The sequence below is a fragment of the Crinia signifera genome, chromosome 8 (genome assembly GCF_055691185.1).
Source record: "Crinia signifera chromosome 8, ASM5569118v1, whole genome shotgun sequence".
In the NCBI taxonomy this organism is placed as follows: domain Eukaryota; kingdom Metazoa; phylum Chordata; class Amphibia; order Anura; family Myobatrachidae; genus Crinia; species Crinia signifera.
The window spans coordinates 28,579,580-28,592,822 of record NC_139224.1 but is presented as its reverse complement, the minus strand read 5'-3'; the positions used below and the strand labels follow the sequence as shown (position 1 = coordinate 28,592,822).

At 45.7% G+C, this 13,243-nt stretch overlaps 1 protein-coding gene and 1 non-coding gene across 4 annotated transcripts in view; both read left to right on the top strand.

The window, feature by feature from the left end:
- ATXN7 (ataxin 7) overlaps window positions 1-13,243 on the top strand; it is a 95,439-nt gene that overhangs the window by 53,842 nt on the left and 28,354 nt on the right. For all 3 annotated transcript variants that reach the window (XM_083156045.1, XM_083156046.1, XM_083156044.1), the window contains one exon: window positions 476-580. In XM_083156045.1, coding sequence (XP_083012171.1) covers window positions 476-580 — 105 coding nt within the window. The remainder of the gene's footprint in view (window positions 1-475; window positions 581-13,243) is intronic.
- LOC146029962 (U2 spliceosomal RNA) lies at window positions 12,615-12,805 on the top strand. Its single transcript, XR_014455498.1, has one exon. It is a non-coding gene; the product is annotated as a U2 spliceosomal RNA (small nuclear RNA).

The window sequence follows — 13,243 nt, the reverse complement described above, 5'->3', positions numbered from 1 at the left end:
TCTCACCCCACCCCCTAAACCAAAAGTTGAGAATTGAAAAAGCAAAATTGAAGTAAACTGTGTATACGTGCCATCCTTCTACTTCATTATGTAGTGCGAGACCAGATTTATTTTTTCTGTTTGTCTGCATATTTTATAGTTGGCTGCCACCAGTACTATTTTGGCCTATTCTATTAAACAGAAATAATTTGTATTGGCACTGGACCAGCTACCGAAGGCACTCCTGCCCCATGGCACCGCACAGTTCAGGAAACCCCGGCTTAGCCCCATATGTTGTGTTGATATGATAAAGTGGTTTGTGTGTATGATGCAAGTTCTATTTCAGTTCAATACCCTCTATGATTGCTCACTAATGATTGTTCCTAAAACATCAGTAACGTCACTTCTTCCCTGTATCCAATCGGGTTGGCTTTACTGTATTCAAGTGATGGGTGACCTTTATGCTAAACCTTCTTTCATCTTTCCTTTTTTTCAGACATGCCGATATTTGGACTGTGCCCAGCCTACGATGAGTTTTATCTGGTCGTATGTAGCCAATGTAATCAGGTCATAAAGCCACAAGCATTTCAGTCACATTATGGTAAGTGATTATCTGTGCTGTGTAAATGAAGGCCGTACATTACACTAAATATAGGCCCTCATTCAGGTCCATTCGCACGGAATGGGGCCAATGTTTTCTCTATGCGCGTGCGCTAGGTGCAGATTGCTCCTTGCAGATTGTTCCTCCTTTGATATGCGTGCACATTCCACATCATTCGATGGTCGGCGACCATCGGATGATGTGGGTGTTCCCCGCAGGCTGCGAATGGATGTTCCATTCGCAGTCAGTGCATGCGAACATGCTGCGAATGGGTGGCGGCCAGGTCCCCATTCGCAAGATGGGGTTTGTTTGACTCGAGAGGATGGGAATTTGCATCCGAGAGTAACCCCCATAGAGACAAGGTTCTTTATAATATAACGGCTGAATTCATTCATGACTAAATACATCCCCCATTCTATAGTCGTCGGCAGGATGCTATGTTAGGATGGAGGTGCTTCTTTATCTGTGCGGGCAGAAATATATTTGTGGTTCGAATGACACTTATGCATAAGCAGGGCCTGTGACATCACAAGAACGTCTATCAATGTGGATTTCACTTTTTGTTCCATATCTGACATTAGTGACCTGGTCCTAAAGATATTGGTGGAGCTTTAGCTGTCTGTAACGATGTGTATTCATATACATTTTGTGTGTGTGTGTGTATGTATGTATGTATGTATGTATGTATGTATGTATATATATATAATGTCCCACGAACCGGCACTCCCCAATCAGCTTCCACATGAATTTCTTACCCGGTGCCTTCCTTACTAGACTTTCTCAGCCCACGTATATGTAGCAGAAACAGGCGGCACTCACGGACTTCTTTTAGTGAAAAAAAATGCAAGTTTATTGCATGTTATAGACCCGACATGTTTCGAGCCAAAATTGCACTAAGTATTTTGATCCCTGAGGACGGGCCTTGTGGCTCGAAACATGTCGGGTCTATAACATGCAATAAACTTGCATTTTTTTCACTAAAAGAAGTCCGTGAGTGCCGCCTGTTTCTGCTACATATATACATATATATATATATATATATATATATATATATATATATATATATATATATATATATATATATATATATATATATATATATATATATATATATATATATATATAGAATCTACGGTGTCTATTTACTGAGCCTTGTAGAGCGGTCATGTACCAATCCAGCTCCCCACTGCCACTGATACAGGCTGTGTTTGAAGAATGACAAGAGCTTATTTAATGCAATGTTTAAGACGCAGTAAAACACCCCTCAGTGCACAGGAATTACATTGAAACACGTACAAAGTCCTAAATCACAACAAAGGTCTGTATGTGGATAAATACTCATTCACACACGCATCAAACTGATCGGTGTAATCTACCAATATAGTGTGTATGTGTGTGTACATACAAATCGGTTGAATTATCAAGTTTCATTGCACGCAGCAAGTTTTTAAAATGAGAATGAGAAATGGTTCTCCAGCCGGATTCAGTATTGAATCCCGGCGTTCAGAATCCCGACAGCCGAAATGCCGACAAGGGGGGGACGTGGATCGCCCCCCCCTTGCGGGCTCGCTGCGCTCGCCACGCAGCGGGCCCGGTGCCTCGCTACACTCGGCACACTAATTTATTCTCCCTCCAGGGGTGTCGTGGACACCCACGGAGGGAGAATGTGTCGGCATTTCCGCCGGGATTGTAACTGCATCCCCTCCAGCCAATTGGGTCTTATATAGCATGTTTGAAAAATGACATTTGGTGGCTAATTGGCTGGAGCACCATTTATCATACACAGCAAGTTTTAACGCTGCCCATACACTGAGCGATAAACTTATTGCATCCGGTTCAAAAAGCATGCGATGGGAAAACTGTGCGTTTTTCTGCAAAAAACACAATAGCGCTGTCCTCAGTTACTTGTTGCTGATCTCTATATTCAGATGAAATCTGGTTTTCAGCTTGAGTCTTCAAATTCACATTCAGCATTCAATGTCGCCGCAATGGTTTCTTTTAAATGGTTTCTTTTAAACGATTGAATACACCTTCTCCCTCGCACGACAAGTTCTGACCTCAGAATAGGGCCCTATATGCCCATAAGGGTTTCTTTATACGGTGTGAACAATGCAATCTAGTTAAAAAATCACGGGCAGCACATACTTTATGCTCTGTGCGATGGGATGTGCGCGGTAGCGCGCATCGCACCTGTCTGTCGAACAGTGTATGGACGACATAAAACTTGCTGCATATAATAAAACTCTTTGAGAACTCAGCCTCCTAGTGTTAGTCAATAACCAGACCTCATATTATTTACATGTTCGTAAAGGGATTGAAGATGTTTTAGCCACACCGTGTGGATAGTGAGTGTGAGACAGGAGGCAGTCTGGGTTGTGGGGAGGTGAATTACTGGGAGACAGGAGGTAGTCCAGGCTGCAGGGGGAATGTGTCACGAGGAGAGAAGGTAGTTCAGGCTGCTGGGGGGATGTGTCACGAGGAGAGAAGGTAGTTCAGGCTGTGAGGAGGTGAGTCACTGAGAAACAGGAAGCGGTTCAGGCTGTGGGGAGGGAAATTACTGGGAGTTGAGGTAGTTTAGGCTGCGGGGAAGTGAGTTACTGGGAGACAGGAGGAAGTTCAGGCTGCTGGGAGGGGAGTTACTTGGAGATGAGGTAGTTCTGGCTGCAGGGAGGTGAGTTACTGGGAGAAGGGAGGAATTTCAGGCTGTGGGGAGGTGAGTCACTGGGAGACAAGGTAGTTCAGGCCATGGGGCGGAGGTGAGTCACTGTGAGACAGGAAGACGTTCAGGCTGTTGGGAGGTGAGTTACTGGGGGACAGGAAGAAGTTGAGGCTGCTGGGAGGTGAGTTACTGGGGGACAGGAAGAAGTTGAGGCTGCTAGGAGGTGAGTTACTGGGAGACAGGAGGAACTTCAGGCTGCTGGGAGGGGAGTTACTGGGAGACGGGAGGAAGTTCAGGCTGCTGGGAGGTGAGTTACTGGGAGACGGGAGGAAGTTCAGGCTGCTGGGAGGTGAGTTACTGGGAGACGGGAGGAAGTTCAGGCTGCTGGGAGGGGAGTTACTGGGAGACGGGAGGAACTTCAGGCTGCTGGGAGGTGAGTTACTGGGAGACAGGAGGAAGTTCAGGCTGCTGGGAGGTGAGTTACTGGGAGACAGGAGGTAGTTCAGGCTGCTGGGAGGTGAGTTACTGGGAGACAGGAAGCAGTTTAGGCTGCTGGGAGGTGAGTTACTGGGAGACAGGAAGCACTTCTGGATGCAGAGAGAAGAGTTTGCAGACTGTGGAGTGAATGGAGGAAGGTAGCATTGCTGACATGGCCTGTGTTCAGGTCCCTGACATGCAGTCACAGTTCCCCACCCTCGTGCTGCCTCTGACTTTACGCTGCCTGACAATGTGTGCTCACACTAATCAGGGCTGTAAGCTGTCACATGGAGCAGATGTTACCGGGTTTGGTGTCACAAGCTTTCTGGCCGGGACACTGCAGGACGGCTCCAGCAGGTGATAAGCTGCCATTCGTGGCCTGCGGTGAATATATCCCATTGTATCATTCCATGCCTAGCCTTGTGAGACTTCCTTTCACAAATAGTAAAATAATGATTCCGGCTTCATTTTGATAAAGTATTAACGTTTCAGTTTTGCTTTCGTCCTGTGATACATGTGTAGAACATGCTTGTAATAGAATCAAGGTTCCCTTATAAATCTATTACCCCTTTCACATCGCACCTAATTACCGGGTTCATGCCATTTTTTTGCAGGTTGACCCGGTAATTGGTGATGTTAAAGGAGTCACCGGTTACAGCAAACTGGTAGCAACACGGCAATACGAACCGGTTCAAAATAAGGGTTCTTACCGGCTTGTTGCTGTGCAGTGTGAACAGGTTAATCGGGTTGAGCGACCCGTTTCCCGTTCACACTATGGAGGAGGCAGCACCAGCTCTAAGCGTTGCCTCCTTCCCCGCCCCCGATGATGTCAGCAAACCTGCAATGTTGCCGGTTCACTGATGCGATGTGGTCGCACCGGGACTGATCCATTTCAAAGTCACACCAGCTTTGGTATGTCTTCCCTCACACACAGCAAGACTTTCTTCTAGTCTTCAAACATTTAAGTGTTCCCTGTAGATTGACCTCTTTAGATAGGGTTTTTCGACATAACCGCCATAGGATTTTCTACCCAATTACCTCCCCTCTACAGAGTTTACGTAAAACTGCCATCTTGCTACACTCACATAACCGTCTGACCCCAGGGGATTATGCTTGACATTAGGTTGCATTTAATCTCTTCTATTCAACTCCCATTATCTTTTGAAATTGTAATATTGGGGTAGATGTATGAAGCAGTGATAAGGGAGGAGAAGCGAGCCAGGGAAGTGGCCCATGGCAACCAATCAGCATTGATGGAACATCTATAATTTGCATAATACAAAATTATACAGAGCAGCTGATTGGTTGCCATGGCCTGCTTCTCCTTCCTTATCACTGCTTCATACATCTACCCCATTGTGAGCAAGGCCTATCATTCAGATCTGGTCACCAAGGCATGTCACCTCCATTTATGGATGAGGGAAGTGGATCTTAGGGATCTTAGTCCGGGGATGAAGACTTCCTGGCGTCTGCTACGGTAGCATACTTGCCTACCTGACCCTCTCCATGCGGGAGAAAATGCTCTGCTCCTGGACTTCCCTGGTAATGTATGATTGCCAGCACCTGTGGGGAGCTAGGTAATTGATAAGATAGGTGTTTCACCACAGGTGATGGCAATCCTACATTACCAGGGCAGGCCAGGAGCAGAGCATTTTCTCCCTCATGGAGAGGGTCAGGTAGGCAAGCATGTACGGGAGGCTTGTGAAATGCAAAAGCCGCCTGATGGTGGTGGAGAGATGCAATGCAGTGTCTAGGACACCATGCATTCTGTGTGTTTGCTATTATTCCCCCTTTAAATCCTGGCAATAGATGGGCATTTACTTTGCATGTATGCTGCTTTGTGATGTGTTTATTGCTCATGATCTGAGAGAATTTAGGGATTAACAGTAATTTTAGGTTTTGCAGAGAGTCCCCTGTGTAGGGCAGCGTGTACAGATATGCAAGCAGCTTTGTATAGCTATTACTAGCAGCTGGCCGTCACCGGTATATTTTATTAATATTCACTGTGTGGGCTGTGCCAATGTAACACTTGTTCTGTGGAAGCTGTTATACCGGGTGGAGCCAGCAGGTGGAGCCCACAACAGCAATGTGCGAGAACGGCTGTACATCTAAAAGTGAGCAGCTATTTTACAGGCCTGACTCTGCTTGCGATGTGTATTTCTGCCTTTTGTATGTGTCAGAGTGACATGTTTGTTTCGTGTGGAGGAGAATGAGTCATTGTATTAATCCGTGCACAGAGGGGACCCCTTCTTATTGTCTCTGTACCCCCTGCAAGCCTTTATTTATCATCCGCTCCCTCTCCGTGACATGAATGTGCTTTGGCCGTGTTTTGTTCATGTGTGCTACTTGTGCGTTGCAGTGCTGATGTGCCTTGTATACTGTAGGTGTTCTATTACATCTACCTATTAGCCATGTTATTCGTAGAGATGTTAGGACATATTTATCAAAGCGAAGAGAGAGAGCGATCGAGTACCAACCCCATCAGCTCCTCATTGTCTGTTTTTATAAGCTGTGTCTTAAATGACCGTTAGGAACTGAAGGGCAGATTTATTAAGCTCGGTGAAGTGATAAAGTGTCTGTTTTTTTTTTCATCACCGGCCAATCAGCTCCTACCTGTGACGTTACAGGCTTGGTTTGAAAAAAGACAGGTAGGAGCTGATTGTCCGGTGATAAACAGGCACTTTATCACTTCACCGAGCTTAATAAATCTACCCATGAGGCAGAGATATATATATATATTTTTTTTTTATGATGTACTCTATGCAAGTGTGTGTTACATGCCAATGATGTCACTACGTCCTAGTGATTGGATAGCGGATTACTTCCTCTACGAGTGTAGGTGATTGGTTTCATTTCTTTTGATCAAATATAGAATTTTAATATGTATTTTATATGAATTTAAATTTAAAGGGAATTTTTTTTTTTTAAATGTGTTAAGTGTACACTATGTCTGTGACCAGTCGGAAACAGCAGTGCTACATAAGGCCCCGTCCCTATCCAGCAACAAATTCTTACTGGAAACTTAGGTGATGACAGCTGTGCATCAGGTTGTTACTGCTGTCAGTCAAGCAGAGACAACAGAATAAAGCCCTGCAGGGCTGTGTACAGCATGTCTGAGTGCCCCGTGACCAGGCACTGCTGACCGCAGAGCAATGTTTAGTCTTCAGCCGTCTGCCAGGAGAGAGATCATACATCGATACAAAGCATGGCACTAAGGGGTATGACCTCTCTGCTATTACCCGCGCCAGCTTTTCAAAGTGTCCTCCGCAACAGGAGGGGCGAGGGCTCAGTTCCTGTCAGGCCTTCAGTGCTATTTGGAAGGGGCTCATCTTTTTTTTATGTCTTACTGCCCCACTGTGTGCTCCCTTCCTGGGAAAGTCTCCTAATGACCAAATGCATTGAAGGGGGGAATGTAAACACTTAGAGATCGCTGGTGTTTATAAGAGGTGCGATTTTAACGCATATATATAGGGAAGTTGTACCCTAAATTCTGCAATGCTGATTACTTGTACAAGTCACTATTGATAAACATACAAAGTTCTAAAATTGATGATAATCAGGTTATTCAATAGCTTGAAGGGGGTTTTATTCTTTGATGAATCTTCAATTATACTTTAATTAGCCATAACAATCTCTGCTGTTCTGTGCCACGGTGCTATATTCATCCAGCTAACGTGGACTATACAATCAGTGCTGCTCCTTGTGCTGTATAATGGATACTGACTTGTGAGGTTTGGTTATCTGCGCTGTGAGCAGATCACAATGGTACTCTCCAGTGTTTACGTCATTCTGTATTCCATACAGTGACATAATTTCTGCCTTTCTGCCCTATGGCTTCATCAGATTTAGCTCCTGACCTTAGCCTACATAGCTGGGTCCATTAGGGGATGAACCAGTCTGTTACGGAAAGACTGATCCATCTCGGCAGTCCGCAAACTGCTCAGGTTGTATTTCCTGGAAGTTGCCGTTTTAGGTTTGTCATGATCCTCTAATCTAGTGTCATTGGAATCGTGTAACATCCATTCTGAAATGTGCTTATAAGCAAACTTTTATAGGGGGGAATTCAATTAGGTGCGAGTTGGCAGACTCTCCTAGTTTAACCCACACGTGTGAAATTTGCTCTTACGCATGCCAGTTTGCGCTATTAGCAGCGAGGGTTTGCCAATTTTGTCCAAAAAGAGCATGAAAAAGTAGGGACATCTGAATGCAGGCAAATTCCCGGGTCTAGCATGTCGACCCAGTAATTTGCCTTTTAACACAGGTTTTTTTGCAGTGTGAAAGGATCAACCTGTGTCTGCAAAACCCTTCTTTTTACCCATGTTTGAGATACGGGTTTACAGACACTGGTTGACCCGTTCACACTGCAAAAAAAACCTGTGTTAGAAGGCAAATTACTGGGTAGAACTTAGTGTTCCTTCTAGGAACTTCGACGGGCAAGGCACTGCTTCAAAGGGGGTAGCGTGAAGGGGGTGGACCGGGGCCGCTGACCTCACTATTTTGGGCGGTCCCGGACTGCCGAAGTCACAAAGGGGGTGTGCCTAGGCTGCACCATGACAAAAAGGGGCGGGCCTGGCCGCCACCGTAAAGAAAAGGGGTGGGTCTTGCCACCGCCGTCACAGAAGGGGGCGGGCCCGGCCGCTCCGAAGGCTTTGTACTGCCGGGCATCACGATCTACAGCGGCGCCGGGCTTCCCTGGTCTCGCCTGCAGGGAGGAAGGAAGGCTGTTTTAGCGGGACGCTGCCAGAGAGGCAGGGTGCATTTTGCCCTTTAAAAATCGGGCAGGGCACAGCGCCCCGCTAAAACAGCCTAGCAGGAACACTAGAACTGCTTCACCCGGGAATTTGCCTGGCAGTGAGAACGGGGGTCTGTCACCGCAGCTCCCGGCATAAGTTGGAATATAAAGAAGGTTGTTAGTGGGCATAAAAGTGCCAGATGCTTTTAAAAGCTGATAAATGGCTAATTTGTGCATTCAAAAAAAAAAGTTATGTAAAAAAAGCTTACAAATATCATTTAATTAGCAATTGAATGTAAAATAAAATGGATTTAGGGGTCGTTTGAATTCGTAAAGAAATACAAAAATCAATAATTTTTTCATTGAAATGCTTTCATTTATTTTGAGATGCATAAACTAATTAAAAAGTTGATTTTGGGATAGTTTGAGGCAATTTTTTTGTTACTCTAAAAAAATTACATGTAATTATTGGCCCAATTAAGATAAATTAAAACTTCTAAATGACTAATTCTTCATTGGGGGGATCCTAGGTGCTTTGAAGCACGTCCACACATTGTTACCTAACGATTTTCCATACAGTTTCACATGTTCAGGGTGTATGAAGATATTTGCTGGGAATTCACCTTGTGGGATCAAACTAGCACCTAATTAAATTCCCCCCTTAATGTACCTTCAGGTCCATGGAAATTGGCAAGAAAATGTTCCCCCACATTATAATTAGAACTGCAGTCAGTGTAGAATTCATAAAGGAATAAAATGTATTCCTATTAACAGACCAGATGTTCAGTGGCACATGTGCTATACTGCAAGCTGGATGCTACCTATTGGATATAGGGTCCCTCTATGTCTTAGTAGGTTGTAGGGGTGTGGTATGCGGTTCCGACAGTCGGGATCCCGACAGTCAGTAGCTCGACGTCGGGATCCCGACTGGCCGGACTCAGACAGCGTGGCCAGCGCAACAAAGCCCCTTGCAGGCTCACCACGCTGTGGGCACGGTGGCTCGCTACGCTTGCCACCTATTCTATTCTCCCTCTATGGGGGTCGTGGACCCCCATGAGGGAGAATAGCCGACGGCTGTCGGCAACCCGGCCGTCAGTGTTTCAACAGTCGGGATCCCGACATCGGGTTAATGACTGTCGGGACCCCGGTTGTAGGGCCTCTGTCGCAGTTCGGGAAGCTGTATGTCCTGGGACCTCTCGAGCATGCTGGTTGCACTCAGGGTTTGCAAAGGGACCGCATGGGAGGACAGTTGCCAGGCTTAGTAAGTCATTTGATGGGATGTTGTTAAGCCATAATACAGGGTCATGGGTGTAAGATATTAGGGACATAAATGTAAAATGCAACATGGTTACGAAAGCCTGTCCCCCAATCCTGACCTGGTCAAAATACTCACAAGGATGTCCTAAGCGATTCTGAAGGCCTACGGTAATTTCCCAATCCAGAGGAGGTTATTTAGAAAACAGTTATGCTGGCTCCACCCACTACCAATTGCCTTCGCTAGGGAGACCGCAAAAGTGGCATTCTAAAGCTGATTTGTTAACTATTGCCAGCAAGATTGCTGCAAAAAGTGACCGTTGCTAATCCTGTTTGTCACACTGCAAGCAATCTCTCTAGGCCCAGCTGCCAGTGAAGTGGACAACAAGGGCACCAGCTGCCAATAAAATTGATATTATCATACTTTATTTACAGACATTTGCAGAAAGGTGCAAATGTTACTTAAAACCTCCACACCCATTGTCGGTTCTTTTTACTGTCTGGATAGAGAAAAATCCTGATCGGTTGCTTTGTTGAAAGTACAGAAATCATGTTGGTCTTTTAACTGTTAAAATGACCATAGGCCGGTGGGATTTAACCCTTTGATTGCTAAGGTTTCATTGAGCGATCCTCAAAAGATCTGCTAAAAATGGCAGCGCCGCTCTCCGCGACTGTTCTTTTTAGTATAAATAAATACAAATACAGCCAAGTCACTTCGTTGAAGTTTAGTTAATTTTGCACCCAAGAAAAGAACAGTGAGCGGCGCTGGCATTTTTAACGGCTATATTGAGGATCACTCAAAGGGTTAACGCCCTTGCAAAACTTCCGCTTGGTACGACGGTAAAAAAATAAATAAAACTAAAATAAAGATCCCTTCTCCATTGAGCGAGCCACGCACTCACTAATAGTAACTTGCTGGCTTTTGAACGATAACAGCTCTTTAGCTTTCAGCATGACAAAAAGTCACACCCCCTTGTTTTCGTTTTCATCTCCTCCCTTATCCCTCCCCTCTTTTTTTTTTTTTTCTTCTTTATCTGCCAGGACCTGTGCGACTGATTTTTTTTTTTTTTTTTTTTTTTTTTTTTACTTTACAATACTGGCAAATGTTACATAAGCACAAACATGGATCCTGCGTTGGAGTGTGCAGGCAGACCCAGATGCATGACAGCGCGGTCTCCCTGGTCAGGATCAGAACGTGCAGCCGAATACTGACAAATCCGTGAATGGGAGCTGCTGGGAGGATTCGTCACATACTGGGCTGTGGGGAGGGTGGAAACGTGTTTTTTCTTTCCTCTCTTTTAAACTCACGGTTGAAATTGGCTGCGAGCCCAGCTCTGCATCGAGTTTGCAGAAGGTGGGTATGGCTCTCCTCGAACACAACACGGAAATGCAGGGAAAATGTATATACATGCGTCTCTTTTATCTCCCTCTCTCTCGTGTCACATTGTACGTCATCTATTTTTGCTTTCTTTTTTTTCTATTTTGCGCTCTTCCTTTTCCACAAGCACCGCGTTCGTCTTCTGCCCAGAACACGGTTGATCAAAGTGGATAATCTGGCAATGAGGGATTAACCGCACGCAAGCGGGCCACATAAGCCTTTCAGAAATGTCATTTGAGTAGCTTGGCCAAACTTCAAAAGCAGATGCAGGCTTGTGTTTGTTATTAACACCGGCGGACGCTGACGCTTGCAGGAAGCGTCGAAGTTTAAGAGCGATGCTGCTTTTGAATTGTTGGCCAGACCTGAACATTGTTTACTGTAGTAAGTTGGAGAATAGTCATCGGTTGTTGCAGAAATCAAAGCGAACAGTAATCGGCAATTGTTCTGATAGAGGCTCGTAGCATTCTTCGCATTTACTTAGCGTTGGCACGTTCTCTCGCACTTTGATTGTCTTGCAAATTTTAAGGCCTTTCCCGACTGACTTAGGGGGAGTTATTAAAACTCGGAGATCCATTGTGCGATAAATGACTAGCCAATCCACTTCCTCCTTACACTTGACAGGCTGTGTTTGAAAAAGGACAAGAGCGGTTTTGATAAATAACCCACTCAATACCCTCATGTTACGGCATGTACGTTCTATTTCAATGACACATTTTGTAGTCAGATGTTATCCACATTTTTGTGAATATCTTATTTATTTAATTTTATTTACTTTAATTCTCCCTCTTTCTATAAATGTTGATTAAAAGGTCTTTAGTGCATAATTACTATTAGATTGTTCTCTTAATGAATACATTGTTATTAAATGTGATCTGGGAACGAAATACTGTCCCTGTTTAATACCATCCAAAGGCTGGGGGCCAAAGTGGGGCTAAGGGTTTCATGCCAAAATCCTCAGATAATGATGTTTTTTTTCCGCCGTTAGCTGGTAAATGTGCACCGGCTGGTTTGCTATTTTTGTCCCAGCCTGAAATCTAAAGTTTTGGGCATTTGTCTCTTTTCCACAAATCGCGCCGCAGTTACATTTTTATTGCGTTGGTGCTATTATTTTGAGAGAAGTTCCATGTTTTACTCCTGCAGTGCCGGAACTTTTTCCTTGGTGCTGGAACTGCTTGCTTAGTAAATAACTTCACATAAATACAGTTTGTATGTATTTACAGCAGCTGAGACTCACTGGGTAGTATTCAATGCGGCCGGCGAGGGGGTTAAACAGCGAGGATTGCAGAAAACCAGTGATCCTCGCTGTTTAACCCCCGCGCCGGCCGCTCGCCCTATTCAATGTTCTGGGGAAATCCTCGCCGTCACAGGATGGCGAGGATTCCCCAAAACAGCGAGACCCGCGGCTAATGCAGAAAACCCACTGTATTTAGCCACAAGTCTCGCTGCTTCTGGAGCCGCATACGCCAATTCCCCCTCGCTCCAAAAAACAGAGCGAGGGGGAATTGGCGTATGTGGGGGTTGAGTGGAGTACTGACAGGCTTCTCGGCCTTTTGGCTAAGATCAAGTGTAGTATCTGTTCTTATCAGCCCTGGCAGAGAATAGAGAAAAGCAGTACCGTAGCATCTTGTTACTGAGCTGAGGATTAGTAATCACCTCATGTTCTGGGCGAGTGCTAGGAATGGCTTTCTCGATGCCCTGCTAGGGAGGGAATACCATTCTTTACCTGGTAGGGAGGGGAGAAGCATCGGGCTTTGAGATGGGGCTCTTGTTCAGGGGTCTTTGCCTCTGTGGGAGAGTCACTCGAAAAGCCCGGTCTAGTATCCACTCCCAGGAAGAAGGGAAAAGCTGGGACCGAGTAGATTGCTCTCTGGTCCGGGGGTAACATGTCGCCCCCGGCCAGTGAGACAGCGAAAAGCCCAGCCCAGTACTCAATCCCTGGGAGAGGTGAAACGTCGGGACTGAGTAGGTGGTTTCTTCTTCCTCAGGTGGTCTATTTGGGCCTCTGCGGGGGAGACTCACCGAAAAAGCCCGGTGGAGTATCCATTCCCATGCCGGGGGTCGGAAAGGGCCCACTGGCTGAGCAGAGAAACACTTGGTCGGACGCTGACTGGCTGGCTGCTTGGAGTCCGAGGCTGCACTGTGCCCCCGGGGAAACTCGGGGGT